This window comes from Pleuronectes platessa, chromosome 14, assembly GCF_947347685.1.
Source record: "Pleuronectes platessa chromosome 14, fPlePla1.1, whole genome shotgun sequence".
In the NCBI taxonomy this organism is placed as follows: Eukaryota; Metazoa; Chordata; class Actinopteri; order Pleuronectiformes; family Pleuronectidae; genus Pleuronectes; species Pleuronectes platessa.
The window spans coordinates 8,326,486-8,347,529 of NC_070639.1; the positions used below are offsets into that span (position 1 = coordinate 8,326,486).

Sequence of the window (21,044 nt, forward strand, 5' to 3'; positions counted from 1 at the left end):
CTCGGGGCCGTAGATCTCGGGCCTTGTTGATATCGAGGCCCTGTGGATCTCGGGCACTGTGGATCTTGAACACTGTGGATCTGAGGCACTTTTGATCTCGGGGGGCCTGTAGATCTCGGGCACTGTGGATCTGAGGCACTTTGGATCTCTGGGGCCTGCTGATATGGGGGCTTTGTGGATCTGGGTCCCTGTGGATGTCGGGCCATGTTTTGCCAGGCCAGTGGTGCAGCTCTCCTCGCTGTGATCATTCAGACCACTTGGGGGACTGTGGATCTGGGGGAGGAGCTTCAGTTGGAGGAAGTAGCGCCACAGATTGGATGTGTGTGTTGAGTGTGTGTGTATGTGTTGTGTGTTAGGAGCAGTTACCTCCACAGTGAGAGAGTCGCTAACCACTGGACTGTAAACGGGGAAGATAAAGGAAGATCCCGGGGAGGAAAGAAGCCGAACAACCGCAGATTGTGTCCGTGTAGTGGCCGACCCTCGGTCCTGGTCGAAGCGGTGCAGCCGGTGGAGCTGACGCGGGCAGCAGTATGCATTCAGACTGCAGGCTGCTATGGGCAGAGCGGTAATGGTGGGCAGGAGACCGACAGGGGCCCGGGTCCTGGTCCTGTCGCTTCTCATCATCCTCACCGCGGAAACATGTCGAGCGCAGAAAGGTTGGTTCCGCTAGACAACCCGGAGGAACCGAGCACAACCAAACACACACACACACACAGACGCCGACATGCTGCTTTAAAAAAACGCGTGAACACGGGCGGGTTGAGGTGATGCGGGGAAACGCTTTTGTGTTGTTGTTGTCCTCCACACCTCAGCCCGCCTCGCATGTCCGTGTGGACACGGGCTTCCGCTCGGTTTTCGCCGCTTGCCGCCGCCCGCCACGGTGTTTTTTAGGTGGAGGACGGGACTAGCTAAACCAGGCAAACCGGTTCTGAAAAGACTGATTGTAAACGAATAACTGCTTTTCTGAGGATTAAATACGCGCAGAATCAACACGTAGCTTTAAAACGGTGTGATAAAAGTTTAAAACCACAGTTTAAACTTTGTTTACCTCCTCTAATAAGCCAGTAAACGTTAAATTGCGACTCTTCTCAACGGAGTCTGGTTTTTAAGTTTCCTGTGCGCGAGACAAAAAGCACATTTTGGGAGCCTGTGGCCTTGTTGTGCTTCCAGGTTGCTCAGTTTCCGTTTTTACCTAGATTCTGATTACACAGTCTCGTAAATGCTTCATATTTTGATTGATTAAAAGATAACTTTACACACTTATGTGCCCAAAACCGTAGAATTAGTAGTTTTCCTTAGAGGCCACAGGCAGCTTCAGGTGGCCAGAGATTGGGGGTAGGGGGACGCAGCCTGTGGGGGTATGAGTGTAAACACGTGGACACAGTTTGTCATAACTTTAAATGTAAAGTGTCTGAACACGTGGTGTGCGGATAGATGTTTTAAGGTGAATTTCCGTCTTGAGGAAGAGTGTGTTTTGGATGGTTTTAGGTGTTGCCCTGAGGAACTCCTCCAGAACACCATGCAGTTGTCCCTGAGCGTCAGTGAGTCAGAGTGAGGCTTTTTGTTTTTGTCCTGTTCATCTGGATAGTGTCCACTGAGGGCCTCTTACATAACTCTAGGCTGGACAGAACATCCACTTAGCACCACGGAGCGTGACTGCTGAATGTTATCTCAGAGCTGTGAACCCACAACATCAACACACACACCACGTCTGTGCTTTCTGACAGCTCAGAGATGCACGCCAAATTCAAATCTCCTTCCTCAAAACTCTGCTCTCATAATTGTTGTAAAAAGGTCACAAGGCCATAAAAATTGAAGTCGAGAGTCATTAAATTGTCTAAAATTTGAATTATTTGGTCGTTAATGGCCAGACACGAATAAAATCAGATAGCGGCTTCTTAAATTTGATGTTTTAGTCATATTTAGTCGCCGTTTCTTCACAGGGCAGCCAAAAGGTTTGATTGGCTATAAAACGCAAAGCCAACCTAAAGTGTACTGAATTATTGTGACATTAATTTGGCAGATGCTTCTATGCAAAGCAAATACCATCTGTTTTACACTACATCCACACAAAATGTGGGACAAATCAACAATTCCACTTACCTGATGTCCTGAACTGCAGAAATAACCCTAAACATAAACTCCCAACACACCAAGCCTTGCATTAAAGAGATAATGTAAGATACGGGCTGCAACTAATAGTTTTTTTTTTCAACATTAATTTATCTGTTGGTTATGTCTACTTATTCACATTATCTTGATTTGTCTAACAAAATATGAAATGCCTTACCAGGTCACGTCATCAGGTTGCTCATTTTGTCAGAGTTAAAGTGCAAAACCAAAAAGATATTCACTATGCGATTATACAAATGAAGAAAAAAAAAGGTCCCCCTGCTTGTGAAAATCAATCGGAAATGCTTAATACTAAATCAATGGTCTTTCCAACCCTGTTTAGATTGATTAAACTCTGCTACCCTTTTATTTATTGTGTATACTTAAGGAAACTAAAGTCACTGATACAATATGTATAGTGGTAAATAAACTAGAAGAAGCACAAACTGTGTACATTTAAACTCTCAGATTGGCCTCAACACAAGTTGATGCTAGAAACTTAAAGACATGTAAATTAAGGCTTGTGTCGTCCACTATTTTTCTTCTCAATGACAACTGATCTGATGATAGGACAAAAACAAGCGTCACCCTGTCAACCTTTTCAGTCACAGACCCATTTTTTTCATAAAATTTTGAATGAAAGATTAATAAAGGAACCTTGCTATAATTCCTATTATTGTAACTTATTTGTTAAATTAGAAAAGTACTCAATTCAAAAATCTTGATCCAAAAGTCTTTAGTCTTTGTTCCTCCCACCTACTTTTTCCCAACTCTGTTTGTGTTGCCCTGCAGGTGACGGCTGTGGTCCCAGTGTGCTTGGCCCCAGCAGTGGGACTCTGTCCTCTCTGGGTTACCCGAGGACATACCCAAACAACACGGTGTGTGAGTGGGAGATCAGCGTGCCGCGTGGCCACAGGATCCACTTTCGCTTTGCGGAGCTGGACATAGAGAACAGGGACTGCCAGGTCAACTACCTCCGCCTCTTCAACGGCATTGGGCCCAAGAGGAATGAGAGTGGTGAGAGCTGTCGATACCGGACTGGACCCTTTGTTTTTATTTATTCAGTGTGATCAACCATTTCCTAAACTGATGTGTACCATTATCTCATAGTACTTGACTGAACATATGCATGTGAGGCAAGAGCACTCAAAGAAATTACGTTTAGTCAGATAATGTTTTAATATGAGCCACAATAACCTGTTTAAATGGTCCCATTTTGGTACTGGGAATTCGATTGTAACTGAATTTCACTGTGAGAATATTGCTGCTTTCACACATGTACTGAAGTCTGGACCTTCTCCTGAAAGGATCTGGAGAAGCTGTGTGTGAGAACGCAAATGTCCAAATCCCTTTTTCTGCCAACCCCCCAGTAAAATGGAAATGGATAAATGAGCCAGTTTGAGAATACAGCAGGAAAATGTCCTGACATTTTTAACAATTTAAAAAACAATCTAGCACAAAAATGTATTAATCCGGGAGTATAGTCCATTTCAGCTGTCTCATCCGGCAGTAGATTATAAGTGAGACCCAGCTGTTGGTTCTTGTTATGTACAGCTCCGTTTGTTACACTAACCACCACACAAGGATCATTTCTGTATTATTATTCTGTATTATATTATTACAACGAATGGTCAGTTTGTGGGTGTAAATGTTAAACTAAACCAGCGTGTGTAACTAACCAGACTCCGTGTCTCTACTTGTGCTATTTAACAGTGAAATACTGCGGTTTGGGTCTGAAAGTCAAAGATCTCATCAATTCCACCGGCAACCAGGTCACTGTCCAGTTCATGAGTGGGACCCATCACACTGGACATGGATTCTACCTGTCCTACTCCACCACTGAACACACAGGTAACCATCATACATAGGTCCTGGCCAGAGGTGGCTACAGGAACAATTTCTCAGTGTTGTTTCTGTTTTGGTCCTGGTTGTAAAAGTCGCTTGTGTGTGACTGTCAAGTCACAGCTTATTTGAAATATTTCTGCACCACCTTATGTTTGTAACAGTTCTGAAGTTATTATATCGTCCTGAAAAGAAACGATGATTAATGCGTGCGTTTATTATTCTAAAACTTAATCACGGTTTTGTGAGAATTTGACATTCAGCTCTGCCCTGAGGACCATCAAATACAATTGTGCCTGTTGCTCCATCGTGGTGCAGTTTGTGGTTTTCAGCAGGTTCCTGCTCTCAGGCTTTGTAAGAATTCTTGAGGACAAGCTTGAGTCAGTGCCACAATATATCTTTTTTTGTTTTTTTCCAAGTTGAAACATTAAATAATGGAAAGTCGAGCTAACAAATGTTTTGACTGCAACCCTCATTTCTCTGTCATGTTGGTCATAGAACAAATATCTTGGACAAAGCCAATGTTGGATCCTGCTGGTGACAGAGGAGAAGCTAAGTAATTAGTCAGTAAGATTAATCATCTGGGGGCTTTGAATATTTAAACACATGTTAATGGAAACTCGTCTCTTAATTAGTATGTAGGTAGATAATTGGGATTAGTTTTTCAAGAGTGTCGGACGGCAGATCAGACAGTTGCTCAGTTACCACGATCTGAACTGTTTATATCATGGTGCAAAATCGAAGGAGTGATGCTTGCGAGCTCGTTCAGGAAGTCAACTCTTGCTGCTGTGCTCCCTCCACCCTCCGTATGTGGCGGACTATTTAAGGTTTCCCATCGCTCCCATTGCTTGTCAATACCTCTGCTGCCCTGCGTCTGTATCACTGCCTGTCGATTCAGCCCCTCCAGCATCCACTTGTAAGCTCCGACAGCGGGCTCAAAGGTATTTGCTCATTTCCCCCCTGGTATATCCATGTAATCATATATGGGGAGTTTTTTCCCTGTTAAGCATTTCATAAGTCACCTGTAGTGGAGCTATGAGTGTTCATAAGGAAATGTTGAAAATGTAAAATGTTAAGGGAGAGTTCTTTTTGGTAACATCAGTAATAAGATAAAAGAAAGCTGAATGATGTGTTCCAGAGAGAGAGAGAGAGAGAGGACTCGAACCAAAACACATGATGATGAACACGTTTGTTTATTCACTATCACCCTCCATCGTGTCTCCTGATGCATGTTGTCTGGCCCAGCTTTCAGTTGATAAAGAAGACAGTTGTTTCCAAAATGTGACTAATTAGTTTCATTATATTTTAATGTCGGTTTATTTTTTTGATCAAGTAGCAAGTCCCCAAAATGTCACAAACTGGGGAACAATGGCCGTCACAATTTCCCCTGAGGTCGAAATGTCTAATGCGCCCAGACAAAGGCAGTAAATCCTCACATTTGGGAAACATGATAAGTCACTGGACCGCACAATAAATTATGAAAGTTGTTGAAAATTTGTCGCTCTGCTTATTTATAAATTGATTAATGGTGTTAGCACTTTTTTTTAATTTGCATACTTAGTGCAGACTTTCCACAGCAGCAACAGAACAATTAGTAAATCTCAGTGCAAATGACCTCGGAGGACCGTTGCATAGAAAAAGGGAAATGGTTTATATCAGAACTGCTCTAATTAACAAATTAAAAAAGGTTATTATGGCCAAGCTTTGCCAATGGCGGGTCAATAAATGATTGCACAGGTGTAATTCATATCTTACAATAATCTGCACCTCTAGCTATTGTGCTGTATGTGGTTCTCCACACGGCAGTGGAACAGATACAGTTGGTGGATTATCTCTTTAGTAGCACTGTGATTTGTGTTTTTGAAGGTCCTGTTTGTCTGGTGGGAAAACTTCAGTGACTTCAGTTAATTGAAGCCACAAAGCTGTGACGTGTGTGTGCAGGAGGAAAATAATTCAGTCTTGTGGTCATCTGTGTGAGTGAATCACATCGGGAGGCAAAAAAAAGTCTGTTGAAGAGTCCGTCTCATGTTTTCACCAAAGTGCAGATGCAATGTTTTTTTGGTCTTGTAACTGACGGGTGAACGGTTGGTAGAGCTGAGTAAATCAGTCACCAGCTACGCTGTGGTGGTTGAGGGGTATTTGTCAGTTTAACTCACAGGTTGGTTTAGCAGATATATGGGAGTTTTGATCATGTGGTCATGACTCACAGAGAGTGACCTCCACCACAGGGTCCAAGTAGATACAGTCCGAGCAGCCCACACATCCCACTGCATGTGGTACGTCTCTAATCACCCAAACACTCATGTCTTTAGGAACCCTCAACATGCGTTCACATTAAGGCTGTATAACTTTAATGTTTTGAGTTATTATTCATTATGATAATTAAATGGTTATAATATATTTTTTTACCAAAATGAAAGTCCCTCATTCCAACAAATTCGAACAAAAGGTTTTTTAGATTTCTGATTGGACTGTTTGAATGTTTCACTTTGAGCCCTTGAACGTTTGGTGACATACATTTTTCAATTGTGTCCGACATCTCCCAAACAATTCACTGTGTGTGCAAAGAAAACACAGATCTTCACGTTTTCTAAATGAATGGTTAACTAAACTAATGATAAACTTTATGGTTTATCAAAAAAAATGTTCCATTACCTTTGTATCTATAGAGCAACTGGTTAATGTTGTGAGTGTTTTTGGACTGTTCTAGACTTCTTGAAGACGTCACCTTTGACTCTGGGAAGTTGCACCGAGTAGTTTGTCACTATTTATTTACCTTTGACAGTTGTTTTCTATACAGAGGAAAAGAATTAAAAGTATTCAGGGGAAGCGGTTGACAGGAACGTGCAGAGAAACCAGTTCTGACATTGTTTGTTTGCCCTTTCAGATCTAATCACCTGCCTGGACAAAGGAACTGATTTCCCAGAGGCAGAGTTCAGGTAAATAACGTTTGCTTTGTGCGGATATTTGTGCAGCGATCAAGTTGTCCGATGCTTATTGTGTATGATCTCTCTTCGTAGTAAATACTGCCCAGCAGGCTGCCTGACGTCCACCGAGGAGATTTCTGGAACTATACCGAATGGCTACAGAGAGGTGAGTGCGTACAGTATGTGCTTCCAAGGCAGATGTTTTCCTCTGTCTCCAGCATCACATTTCCACGTGAGTCACGGTGCCCATTGGTCTCCTGCAGTTTGGTCACAACCTCCACACTGTAACCGCACCAAACTAACACATCACTGGGTCGTTTCTTACTCATTATTTGTCTCTACCGTTGCCGTGCTGCGAGTTTACATTTCTTTCATTTTGATTCAGCAAGGCCTGTTTTTTTTTTTGTGTAAACGCTCCCCCCGCTCCTCGGCATGCGAGGCCCGGGTCTGATGACCTCACGGCACCCCCGCTGCGTGTGAGGTCATGGGTGCAGAGTCTCTGGCTGATGACCTCATGCTCAGAGCTTGAGGTTTTTTTGTTGAAGCGAAGGAGGGCGGGAGGAAGGGAGGGAGGGAAGGGGGCGATGTTGCTGGCTGATGGGAGGACAGGGAGGAGTATCGGGGTGTGCTTGGGAGAGTGAGGCGCCCCACAGGAACAGAGGAGGGGCAGGGTCAGCGGGTGAAAGGGAGGTGAGATAATAGTTAATAATAATAATAATAACGCTCTAATCCATTCCAGCTGCAAGAGGGTGCTGAGCCGAGCTGTGAGTTCAGTGTGTATGTGTGTGTGTGTGTGTGTGTGTGTGTGTGTTTTGTAGCTGGAGAGTGACTCGTGTGATTGTGAAGAAAACATTTGCTTACACATGCCTGTTTTTTGTGTGTATGTAGGCATTTGATTTATTCATGCTGTTTCTGTCTGGATGTATGTATGTATGTATGTGTGTGTGTGTGTGTGTGTGTGTGTGTGTGTGTGTGTGTGTGTGTGTGTGTGTGTGTGTGTGTGTGTGTGTGTGTGTGTGTGTGTGTGTGTGTGTGTGTGTGTGTGTGTGTGTGTGTGTGTGTGTGTGTGTGTGTTACAGTGGAAGCCTGATAAAGTGGGACTTGAATCTGCTGACCTACCCACACACTCTGCAGCTTTCTCTTTCTTATTCTGCCTCAGTATCTTTTACTGTGATCCATATGCTGGTCTCGATATTTCCACATCCAGCTTTGTGTGTGTGTGATTCCTGAGTTGGAGGCAGGGTGCGGCGGTTTGGAGCACTGCTTTGTGTTTGTGTTAGTGGTTTGGTATGACTCCCTTTAGGATGTGGTGTGTGTTTTTTGGGGAGTTTAAGAGTCACAGGGTGAGTGCTGATTGCTCGTGGCAGCATTCGACTGCTGTGCATGTGTGTGTGAGAAGACATTATGTGCTCGTCACTCTCTGGGTCACTGGAGTTTTCCCACAATCGTGTCGGCTGTGAATTCCAGTGTGGGTCTTTTCCAGTAATAAAATTCCAACTCGCTCGAGCAGCTGTTCATGGGAAGGAGCCTGTGGCCAGAGAGGATCCAGGTTTTTTTTTTGTCCTTCCTCAGTGATGTGGCAGCAGGTTTGGACAGGAATGCAGTCGGCAGTGAATCATTACCGATGCCACTTGGCGTTCTCTCTCCACAGAGAAGTGACTTCACGCTGACTCATCGTCCTTTATCTCTCCTCAGTCTGAAGGTTAAGCGCTGACAGTACGGCCTGTTCCGGGCTGTACCTGCACATGGTACCAAATGGTGGAGCGCCATTTAATTAACGGACAGATTCAGACAGTGAAGGCTTCCATCATGGTTCAAACTCATTATGTCCATTCAGAGACGGTTCGAAATGCAAGTGATCGACAAAATGAATAGTCTGTGAGAAAACAAACTGAATAGTTTATCTGAAGCTGATCTGACCATCAACAATTAGAGACTCATCAAGTAGATATCTTCCTGCTACTTACTTTCACTGCAGCTCATTAGAGAACCACAAAGAGGAAATTCTATACTAGATCCTTATTGATAAATCTGATACTTGATGAAAACTGGCCTTTGGTAATGGGATTCATCTTTTGCTGATTTACACTGATATTAAAACTTATATTTTACAGAATAAACAATGCAGAAAGGATGTTTATTTATATTTGTTTTGTTACATAAAAGTGTTGATGTTACTTATTCAAGTTCTATGTATTTGGTTGTAATGTATTCTTTTTAGTCGTGGTTATCTAAAATAAAATGTATAGTTAAACTGTCAAATATAAAGCCTCACTTACATTTCTTGGTCATAAGGGTTTGTTAACCTCAATTTTTGAATATTGTCAAATGCCTTTTTTATTATATTTTTGTCATTATTCCAGTATCAGATTTTTTTATTTTTATAGAATTGATTGAAAATGTCTTCTCCCCAATGTTGGTGTTGGAATCAGCCCCAAAATAGAAATCTATACAAAGTAAATCTGTCCCCCTCTTGGTCTCTGCAGTCGTCTCCTCTGTGCGTGGCAGCCATCCATGCAGGCGTGGTGTCCAACGCTGTGGGAGGGATGATCAGTGTGGTCAGCAGCAAAGGCATCCCTCACTATGAGGGCACACTGGCAAACAATGTCACTTCCACTGGGTAAGAACTCCTGCTCACATAAAAACCCTGCCTCACCTAATAATTAATCATATTTATGTTTATGTACCTTTGAATTGAACAGAATGTGAATCTAATTCTTCATCATTGATACAAACTGGTCACAATAATATTAAATATAGTTTCAGCAGAAAAACTTTGAGGGAGTCAAAATATTGGTAATTATTGATTTGTTAAAAACGGACTAAAACAAAACATTTCAATCCCGATCCTCTAATCCCTCATTTCTCTCCTCAGAGGAACTTTGTCAAACAGCCTCTTCACCTTCAGGACCAATGGTGAGTTTTTCTATAAAGCACCATTATGAGGTAGAATATCTTTGCTGGGAGCTGTACTGTAAATGTCTGGACCACGAGGAGGGATCTTAAAAACATCCCATTAACACCTCCTACATACTTTTATATATCGTTATTCATGATGGGCTCTGTGTTCGCAGGCTGCTATGGGACGCTGGGTTTAGAGTCTGGCAGTGTTGCGGACACTCAGCTCTCGGCTTCCTCTGTGTGGGAGTGGAACCTTGGTCAGTGGGGCCCGTTGGGGGCACGCCTCAAAAAGGCGGGGCTGCCCTGGGCGCCCGCTCAGAGCGACCAGCATCAGTGGCTGCAGGTCGACCTGAAGAGGGAGAAGAGAATCACAGGTACACAACTACATGCACACAATCACAATGATCACACCTCTGTGTCAAATGCCTCGAATTTTTGCTGTGTAGTAGAACCGCTGTCAGTTGACCCACCACTTTTGTCTAGTCTGAAATATCCTAACATATAACTGATGGGTTGATCATCTTTTTGTTTTACATTCATAGTCTCCAGAGGATGATCTTCCTGACTTTGGGGTCCTGGGGTCTTTTCTAGATTTCTGTAGTTGCAGTAAATTGAAATATCTGACACTTGTCATCTTGTGTCATCATGAGAGCCAGACATGTCGGCCTTTCACTGACATGTCGATATATTTGGGTGTATTTGGGTTTTCTTATTATTTATAGATTTGTAACAATGTTTAACTTTGAAGCCTCAATTACATTTCTATGTCATAAGGGTTTGTTAAAGAGCGGAATGATTGAAAATATTTTATATCAGCTCATATGTTTGTATTTGTATTGGCACTGGCCCTTAAAAATCCATATGAGTTGGTGAACACTGAGCGAGTCGCACAAAGATATTTTTCATTTTCATAAAATTTAACTTACAACTGTGGGATTTTAAGCAGAAAGAAATGTGCATGCCATTAACTCTAATTCATATTCCTTTAACTTCTTTTTTGAGGACACTATATATTACATCAGTTTCTTTTATTCAGCCTGGATGTCTCATACAAACAATAAATAGTTTTACCTGAGCTAAGACAAAAAGTGGCAGCACCGCAAATTAAGACTCATGAAACACATGGGTCTTAATCACAATTACCTTCCTCATGAAACAGTTTTAAATGTGATACTAGAGGATGAAGGCAGCATATGATTTACACTCTATTTCATCGGGGTGGATATTAAATTTACTGCACTTTACAGAAAACAGGGAGCGATACTGGCCGCAGCCCGAGTCTTGTTAAGTCGTCAACTGAGCCCTTCATCATCTTTTGTCTCTGCTGTTTGTCTCCGAGCAGGCATCACCACCACAGGCTCCACCCTGAGGGAGTATCGGTACCATGCCTCAGCGTACCGGGTCCTGTACAGTAATGATGCACAGCAGTGGTACAGCTACAGGGAAGCAAACTCCACACAAGACAAGGTAACACAATCACTAAATCAATAAACCATGCCTGCTCAACAATTACATCATTGGCTTTTATGCTTTTTTTTTTCTTCTTCTTCTTCTTTAAATTAGTGCAAATGGACAGAAATGTCACTTTAGAAGGCCAAGGGACCCGTTTCCATAGCAACTGGTATTGACTCAGATGTTTGTGGCAGGAAATGCGAACAGTCAGTGGTTTGAGTTAAGTGCTGTGGTAGACAAGTCGAGCCACTCGGGCATTAATAATGAATGGATATGGATTGAGTGGCCGGGTTGTTAGGCTGGAACTGCTGCTGTCTACAAGTTGCCGGGACTCTCACCGCCTCTTATGGGTAAAGTGAAATACTTATGAGCTCGGCAAGTTGAAAAATAATCAGCTTAAGGCTTTTAGTGCATTTGATCACAGTCTGAAACAAGAATTGCTCCGCTGCACAACCTTTTTCCTCAACTTCACTACTATTCTGAACAGTTCAAAAAACCTGGTTTGTTTCCTATTTCATGGCAGATTTTCCAAGGGAATATGAACTACCTGCAGGAAGTCAGGAACAACTTCATTCCTCCCATCGAGGCCCGGTTTGTGAGGGTCAATCCAACGTTATGGCACCAGAGAATCGCACTGAAGCTGGAGCTGGTTGGCTGCCAAATCCCTGCAGGTAAACCACGTTGGTTAATCAGCAGCTAAAGGTACATTAAAGGGCCCATATTGTGTAAAATACATTTTCTGGGATTTTACTATCCGTAATGACTTGAAGGGAGTCAGCAGGGACCCTCAAAGTATAAAAACAGTCGCTCCTTGTTTTTCTCACTCAGTCCATTATAAGAAATATGTTAATTAAACGCCACGTTTCGTACTTCCTCCCCCGTATGAGTCACATGGGGTCGCACTAGTCTCCCAGTTCAGCCTCCAGCCCCCCCCGCTCCCCATCACCACCCCTCCACACCGAACGCGACGCCAAGCTGAGTTGTTGCTAAGCTAGCAGCTTGTTAGCTAACACAGGCTAACAACAACAGACAACACTGAAGAAACACTGCAGCGTGGAGGGATGCAAGGAAGAGAATGTGTCCGTGCACATTCCTCCCAAGAACGTTACTGTTGGAGACCGGTGGTTACGCTTTATTTTGTGTGACCTGCCATGTCGCAGTGCTCAGTACGGAGTAAAGTCTAGGTTACCCCGTTGTGAAACTCCGTACTGTAACTCGGGGCGTTACTCTTACATCGATCGTCTCTCCTGCTAAAACTTGAACAAACACGAGGACGGTTTAACCTACCGTTCAGAAACGTCCTGTTGAAACCGACTGTAAAATATGTGGCCCGTCTTCTGTAGCGGTATCCAAACATAATTTGACTTTCAGCTGTTTACAGCCAGAGGTCGTCAAATGGGCCAGAATGACACCGGTGATAGGCCTGGTCGCGTGTCACTCAAAGTGCAATCAGCCAATAAGAGGAGGGGCTCAAGGGGCAGGCGAAAACAGCCGGTTCTGTCGGCAGCTCCGGAGAGAGACAAAAGAGAGGACATGGAAATACACTGCAGTAGTCTTTAAGACTTTAAACCACTGATATATCATTGTAGGGGTACCAATACCTCAAATTAAATCCAAGAAAGGTGTAAGATATGGTGCCTTTAAATACATTTTCATTAAAAAAAAGGAAACACACTGATGAATAACCAATATGTGCCTTTTTATTGATGAGACGTGATTGAAATAAACAGTCAATGCCTTGAGAGAGAATATCCACTTCAACGTTGCAGTTAACAAATGCCAGTCAGAAATTCTAAAAGCGAGGTTGGGGGTTTAAAAACTCCAGAGTAGTATAGAAGGCACGTGAAAACTTAGCGATTTGACCCTTTTGAAAATAGAATGTAGTGTGGATGAAGCTGAACAAAAATAACAGGAGCTTTATTATACAAGATTATAAGATGCAATTTCTTTACGCAGCGAGGCCGAGGACCGACGCCAGACCAGGACACGGGCTGATACCCACGTTTCGTCATGCTCCCCCTTCTGCGGGAACAAAGCGCCCTCGCCTCGGCCAAACCACACACACCCCGGAAATAAGGAACACCACTATGCCTCCACACAACAGCAAAGGTGCGTCAGACTAAAAAAAGGCAAAAGCTTGTTCTGATCTCCAGATGAGACGGTTGTTGTGTGATGCTTATTGTCCTGTCTTTGCTCTCAGATGTGGCGCTGGCTGCAGTTCTGGTTCCTGTGTTGGTCATGGTTCTGACTGCTCTCATCCTGACTGTGGTTTGTGCTTGGCACTGGAGGAACAGGTGAATGAATGAATTGTTATCATTATAACGTGCAAAATAAAAACGTCAGTTTTGGCCTCCATTAGTAACTTTCCCCTGTTGACAGGAAAAAGAGCTCAGAGGGAACTTACGATCTTCCCCACTGGGATCGTACAGGTATGTCATCACTCTACTTGATCGGCGCTTAGCTGTGCATGTGACTTGTGAGCGTTAAACTGGAAGGAGTCATATCACTGTGCTCCTGCTGCAGACTGGTGGAAGAGCATGAAGCAGCTGCTGCCATCCAAGATGGTGGAGAGTGAGGATTCAGTTCGGTACAGCAGCAGTGAGGTGGGCCGCCTGACGGGGAGAGGAGCTGTACCAAGATTACACGCTGAGCCTGCAGGTAAATACTGCTCAATATGGAGCCAGCTGTGGGTTTCTGCTTTCATTCTGTGTGTGTATGGTAATCTGGAGCCATTAAAGGTGATTTAATTACCTCTGCTAGGGAATTTTTTTTACAGGATTACGCAAAAAACGAGTGAACTCATTTCCATGAAACTTCGGGGAGGGATGGGGGGCACGAGCTACGGTAGAACTTAGACAGTTTTGGAGCGTTCTGGAGGGATTCGGGAGTTTGTTTTCTTGAAAATGACAAGATAGGGTGTTATTCTCAGCGTCTAGTTGTTATATGTTTTTAGATTCAGATTCAGTATTGGTCACTGAAATGCTATGCGTGTATTCAACAAAAAACTGAGTGCTCCGCTTATCTAACAAAACATTGCAAAACCTTTCTTTCTGTTGTGAAACATTTTCTTCAGTAATTCAGTCTGACATTGCAGCCATTAGTCGGCTGTTTGCACAGATCCTGGTGGAAATGAGGAAATTTACGACAACTTGTTTGAAATGTTTAGTCTTTGAGATAAACACCAGTAAGATTGGCCACGACATTCGATGGTTTACAGATACAGTGAATTTTCTTGTTTGAAAACTTGTCCTTACAAAACAAATTGTTTTTAGCTTTGAGCTCTAACAAAAGTGTGTGCACGTCCTCCATTGTTCACATCTGTTTTTGCTTCAGTTTGTCGTCGTCGTCGTCGTCGTCCTCGCAGCATTTGTTGAGTTCACTTCCTGCCCCCATGTGTTGATGAATCTGGCACCTACATGATCGTGGACATGCACAGCATTTTTTCTTTAATTATTAGTTGTAATGTCACATCAGTTATCATCCAAAATCAACCGCGTCTGCACACATGTTTTTCTTTAAATACAATACACTCTGCAGGTTTCTTATGTTTTGCCCTTTAATATGATAGTTTCCTTGGTTGCACAGCTTCACAGACACTGGACCTGACTGTGTGCACATCAGGGGACATTTAAAATTATTAATACACTACAACATGCTTTCTTTTCAGAATACGCCCAGCCGCTGGTGAGTGGGGTTACAACTTTGGGTGCACGTTCCACTTTTAAACCAGACGAGGGTCCGGACCCAGGGTACTCTGATCCAGACCTGTACGACGCCCCCATTTCACCGGACGTGTACCACGCATACGCAGAACCCCTGCCAGCTTCGGGATCCGAGTATGCTACACCCATCGTGGTCGATATGGGTTGCCATCCCTCAGGTGGGACATCTTTGGCCCAGCCCGCAGCTGTGTGCGGTTTCATGGGGGCCGGGCCCGCCTCCCTGCTCACAAGGACAGACAGCGGCCAGTCGGGGAGGTCAGCGTATGATACGCCAAAGAACGCCACTGGACAGGTCAGTGAGGATCTGACTTATCAGGTACCTCAGAGTTGCACTCAGAAGCAGACGGGACAAAGCTGAGGAGTTGGGATGCCTATGGCCTGACTCCGCCCCTCCCTGATCAGCACAACCCGAGGGCCAAACACAGAGGGTTTGTCAATGGCCAAGGAGGCGTGAACCTGTGAGTCCTGGAGCCTGGGCCTGAGTCTTGAAAGAACACTACCTTAGCTTTAGATTCATCCGGAGATGTCTGTATTGCCTAATTGTTCCTGCATGGCCACGATCTGCTTGTGTAGTGCCATTACAGTCCTATCACTGAAAGCACAGAGATGAATGTGTTAGTGCCAGGCGGGAGGGTCGGAAACGGAGAACGCTGACTACTATTTGATTAAGACTTTGTCCCTGTTCTGTGATTCTTAGTAGTTCTTTCATTCTGTGAAACTGTGATATCCACTATTCCATTTTTTTTTTTTTACCCTGTTACACGCTCAACCAGGTTCAAATCTAATGGTTCTCTTTTTTAATGAATTGCAAGTTGTTCCACAGGTTCAACGTCAAATAATTCCTCCTCTCTAGACAGACTCTAGTTTTCATGGTACGTTCTTAGTCTGACTTTGTTTAAAAGCATGACTTGAAATTGTGTATAGTTATATTAATCCCATTAATGCAGAATCTGTTAAAACTCTAAAGCAATTTACTGATATTTATTTCACATCCTGCTGATGAGGAGAGACTCAAATAAAACCCCATATCAACCACTGATTACAGATTGAGAAATTGTGGTTACACTGTCTTAGACTACGATGGAGTGTTACGGACATGAGGAAGTAAGTTCTGAGATTTCGAGAATATAGTGGTAATTGAGAAGAAAAGAAATAGATCGAGAATAAAGCGAAATCCAAAATATTTAGGAAATAAGCTGCAATGAGAACTGAATGAGAATTTCTTTAGGAGAGACTCAATTTCTTACACCATCTTTTCAAAGTTGTGATAAAAGTGAATTTTTGTTATTTGTGAAACAAACTAAATTATAACTTAACAGGATGTTCTACATTCTTCACTTTAACGCTGACCACAGACTGATTTTCTGCTATTCCCCCATAACATTTTGCAACATGTATGACAAAATTGTCTCGTTAAAGTTCCACTTTCTTCTTGAAATCCACTTCTCCTTCAACTTGGCCCTGATACTCCGTAGTAGTAGAAGCCTTACTGACGAGTGTCCCCCCCCAAGAGATGTACATTAACTTGAAGAAGCTGATTGGGAGAATTCATTCATCAAACTCCTCCAAAGAGAAAATACTTTTTGTAGTATTGGAGACCAAATGTTGAACACAACACAATCAGCGCAGGTTTAGCCAAATAAACAGTGAAACAGTCTTAACATAGGGAAAAAACATTGTAAATAAGATGTAGAAAAAGGTACAGAAAGCAGAGGTATCTGGGTGAATCTGTTACAGCTGATAAGTTTCCTGTATCGTGATGATTGTCTCATGTTGAAATGGGTGCGACGTGTTCCTTGCTTGTTATTAATGTGCATCGACATCTGTATGCGTGGAAAGCTGTTTCCATATTTCAGTCCTGTGTGTGTGTTTGTGTTGTGTGATGATAGTTTTTGTAGCACCAGTAGACTGCATTCCCCTCCTGTCCACCTGTGGTACTGACCCGACCAAACACAACGTGGCAGGAGTGACTATGGAGAAAAATGAATAATGGGCCGAGCTGCTTTGAAACTTTTTTTTACCGAACAGCGACCTGCCCAGTGTGAGGTGTTGTTCCCTCACAGCTGTGCCACCAGTCGGGCTTTGATTTACTGCTCAGTAACCAGGCCGATCGATACGCAGGGTTTTGGTGCTCGCTCCCTGGTCAGAGGGTTTGTGTTTGTGGCTCTCACAGATTGTACATAGAGAAATAAAGAGTTATTACGTCATGAGATGTTTTATTTCAATCTTCAGCTGTCGTCAAGACAGTAAAAATCATTACACACTGACAAAAAGTTGTTGAACAAACCGAATAAATGCAGATTGCTAACACAAAGTTATTGGGTTCAAATTACAATCAAAAAGTTGTGTTGACATAAATTAAATCTTGGATTTGAAGAAACTTAGTTTTTTCCTTTAATGAAGTTCTTAAACATTTTTCTTTTTTAAGTGCAGTCAACTTGCATATGATTCATGTCTGTTTATCGTTCGTCTCAGACATGCAGAGTTCACAATTACAAATAGTTTTTTTTTTCTCAATCAACAACCATATTTAACGTTATGGAAAAACACATTAAAACAGAATCAGTCATTTTCTTCGATCACAGCTAAATATCTGTTAAGTTAATGACATTTTCAAGTTGTACTTTGTGTTGCCAGACAAACACGGAGCTTGCGCACATAATAAACATACCTGCAAAACAGCATGTTGCATGTTTACTTGAAGCATTTAGCTCTAAGCTGCCTTGAACCCTGAGACAGCTGCTAACATGATTGTGGATTTTTAGTCTCAGGCTGAATAACAACATCTAGATCATGTAAACCTTGACGTAGAAACAGCACGAGCTGAACATTTTATCCATCTATCCGTTTTCTATATTTGAGGGTAGCGGAGGGTAAACTGGAACATATAGAGACAAACAACCATTCCCATTCACACCTATAGGTAATTTAGATTCCTCAATTACACACACACTCCACACAGAAAGAGCCCGGCCGTTCCTGGATCTGAACCCGGAGACCTTCTTGCCATAAGACAACATTGCACAGATTAATCTCATTAATTATATTAAATTAAAAACAACAATTCAGTTTTTTGACTGGGAGTTTCAAGGTTGGGTCGGCTGGTGTCTCACTTTATTATACATCACACTTTGTATATCACATTTACTGCGGAGCCTCAACACCAGAGTGACTGGGTCTTAACTTTTAATGTGATAATTAAAATAAATATAATTATCTTATAAATATTAACAGTCCATGATGTGTGGTGTGTTAAAAATAACAAAGTTCACCAATTCAAATCAACCTGTAAACCTCTTTAGAACCATTTTTCCTTTCAAGTATTTTAAAAACAGCAATTATCGATCTTCAACGGCTTGAATGCTTTTCCCTTCACTCTTCCATGTTCATCCCGGTCTTTCCAAACTTCCACCACACCACCGTGAGGACGATGGCAACCAGGAGGATCAGACTGCTGGTCACAAGGTAAGCAATGGGCAGGAAATGGTTCTGACCTCCGAACCAGGTCAGCGTGGTCAGCACCAGTTCCTTCCTGCCTTGGAAATGCTGCACAGGGAAGTCTGGGAAGGCAGAGGTCAAGGATGAAAATAAACGATCGCAAAGTGAAGCTCGATGGAAGATGGCTGGCCTGTGGTCTGAAAATAGTTGCCAAGACACAGGAAAGAAAAGCACCCAATGGTAAGTGTGTGATCTGATTTAACCACGACAGCAGTGAAAGGATACTGTAGGATATCTCGATGGTGTAAGTCCCCGCTGGGAGCCCCTTAGTAAAGGGGTCGTCGCCTCGGTGTAAAACTCCATAGAGCTTCTTGAAGTTGGGGAATGCTGCTTCCCTCATCCACACGATCAGGTCGTCGTTAATGAAGCCGTTGTTGGTTTGATCAAACGGATCGAGCTCGTACACGGGTTTCTGCCAGAACAGAGGCTTAGCTGTGCCTGGGGGAAAAAATTCAAACCAGACACAATGATGGAGTAGAAAGGAATAATACAGATTCTGTGTTGGTTTACATCTGGATTTATTTACCTTCAAACACTTGAGCCAGGGTCAAGTTGTCCATCTTGGGGTTGCGGTACTTGACATTTTTGTCCGTGTACCATGAGATGCCTCTCCGAAGCAATGGAACCTTCACTGGGCTTCCCAATTTATTATAGTACAGAGTGAAGGAGTCTGGGAGATGAGAGGGAAATGAGATGATGAAAAGACGGAGAAGGGATGTGATGATCGATGGAGTGATTGAGAAAAGGCGTTTTACCGTTGAACATGCTGTTGGCCACAGCACCACAGGGGGCGATGGGGAGTCCGTTCTGGTAATCGAACGGCATGCAGTAAGAACTGGGGTTCTGGTGAAGGAACGATGTGAACCAAGAAACACTCGACCATTATTTAGCATTTTATACCATTTTAAACTAAAGAGCAGTGGTTGAATTTAACTAATTACAATTTATCAACGAATTTACTTTGTTTCAGAGGGACATAATGATTATGACTCCCTCAACTACATTTTTATCATAGATTAAAATACCTAGTGGTATATAAAGCCGTCAGTCAGCTTTGCTTCGATCCAACTACAGCAGGAAAATGATGCTCACATAGAAATCATTCAGTGATAATACCAATAAACATTTGATATCATACTATAGACAAATTAAACATATGAGCATTTTAATACCTCAAGTACATGTTTGAAGCATTCACCATATATAATTATGGACGTCACATATCCTCTCACTATCCTGAAATGAAGCCACAATATCGCGGATACGAATGCTGCCATTTTGCACATTGAGAGCCAGAGTTGCATTCGGAGGGGAAGAGGATGTTTTTTAGGGAAATTTCTAATAAATCTAATAGAAAGTGAAGCGTTATATTCTGGTAAATTAAATGGTACATTTACTGCAGTACCTCAAAGTGCTTTAAACAACATGTCACATTCACACCTTCAAACGCACACATTCGTTTCGTGCTTACACTCTTTTCAATCAGGGCCATCATGGGCGGTTTAGCCAGAGCCGAGCCAATTAATACACGGAGCTACCTTTAAGTTGGTCTTCCTGCCGACCATCTGTCCATCGTCTCTGGAGTCCATGTATCTGCGGAGGTTCTGGTGGAAGTTCTTGAGGCCGTAATAGAAAAAGACGTCTCCCTGGAGCAGCAGAGGTGAAAAGATCATCAGCGCAGAAATGAAACAGAACTCAATCTTTGAGTTACAGCATATGGTGTTGACTTTGACTTCAAGGGGACAACAATCTGAACAAGAGGTCAATTTACCATCTTCTTCTTCAAAGGTTTCATTCTCAGCTGAACTAACTTGAGGACCACATGCAGCTGAAAGCTCTGATTGAAGCTTCTACGTGAACCTTGAGTAGGATGACCTCGTCCCACTCCGTTTGTCAAACTTTAAGGTTATTTACCTTCAAGGGTTTCTCGATGTGGAGGACCACTGTGCAGATGCAGCTCTGTCCTGCGTTGCTCTCATTTTTAAGCTTTTCAAAACACCTGGAACATTCCCCAGCTTTGGTGTAATCCATCTGCAAAGACAGGAGAGATAATTGTTGATCTAATTCACAAGCGGACCCCAGACCTTTCCTCTCTGGCACTCCCTTTTCTTTATTGCACACATGAGGCACTCAGGTTCTTCCTCTGTATCTTACACTCATACACAGTATTTAAATACCACATAAAAAAATACAGAAAAGGCAAGTGTAATTTGAACAACCACACTCACTCACCTTTACTTCCTGTGTTCTCTGAACTGTGAGAAGCAGCCACACTCCCAGCAGCATACATATCAAAGCCATAAAGTAGAAGAAAGGCAGCACAGTGTTCGCAGTCAGCATGGGAGACCAGGCAGGTAGCCTCTGCTGTTTGAAAGCCGAGTTGTCTGGCCTCCGGGCCAAGGGCCCAGGCTTGCCCTTCACTTTTCCCATGATGGGGACCTTCGTCTGAGGACGGGAGAGGAACTCGCTGCACAGCGGGAGAGCAGAGAAGTTGTGTACGAGGAGGCTCTAGTATCTTCACTTCCTGTTCCGCTTTTCAGCGATATCTCCCTGCACGCACGCACACACATTCTGCTTGCCAAGAGATTTT

At 43.0% G+C, this 21,044-nt stretch overlaps 2 protein-coding genes across 2 annotated transcripts; one reads left to right on the forward strand and one right to left on the reverse strand.

Moving 5' to 3' along the window:
• Positions 1-245: 245 nt before the first annotated feature.
• dcbld2 (discoidin, CUB and LCCL domain containing 2) lies at positions 246-17,163 on the forward strand. The gene is made up of 15 exons (XM_053440686.1): positions 246-656; positions 2,905-3,129; positions 3,826-3,963; positions 6,842-6,893; positions 6,975-7,047; positions 9,368-9,501; positions 9,757-9,797; positions 9,956-10,156; positions 11,125-11,249; positions 11,758-11,905; positions 13,191-13,343; positions 13,435-13,528; positions 13,614-13,663; positions 13,758-13,892; positions 14,902-17,163. The coding sequence occupies exons 1-15, from the start codon at positions 554-556 to the stop codon at positions 15,312-15,314; spliced, it is 2,085 nt and encodes a 694-aa protein (XP_053296661.1). The 5' UTR covers positions 246-553; the 3' UTR covers positions 15,315-17,163.
• On the reverse strand, positions 17,153-21,027 carry tmem30c (transmembrane protein 30C). Its single transcript, XM_053440687.1, has 7 exons — positions 20,687-21,027; positions 20,369-20,485; positions 19,993-20,100; positions 19,210-19,297; positions 18,981-19,124; positions 18,680-18,892; positions 17,153-18,516 (listed from the first exon to the last, which is right to left on the reverse strand). Exons 1-7 carry the CDS (start codon positions 20,882-20,884, stop codon positions 18,329-18,331), a joined length of 1,056 nt encoding a protein of 351 aa, XP_053296662.1. The 5' UTR covers positions 20,885-21,027; the 3' UTR covers positions 17,153-18,328.
• Positions 21,028-21,044: the final 17 nt, after the last annotated feature.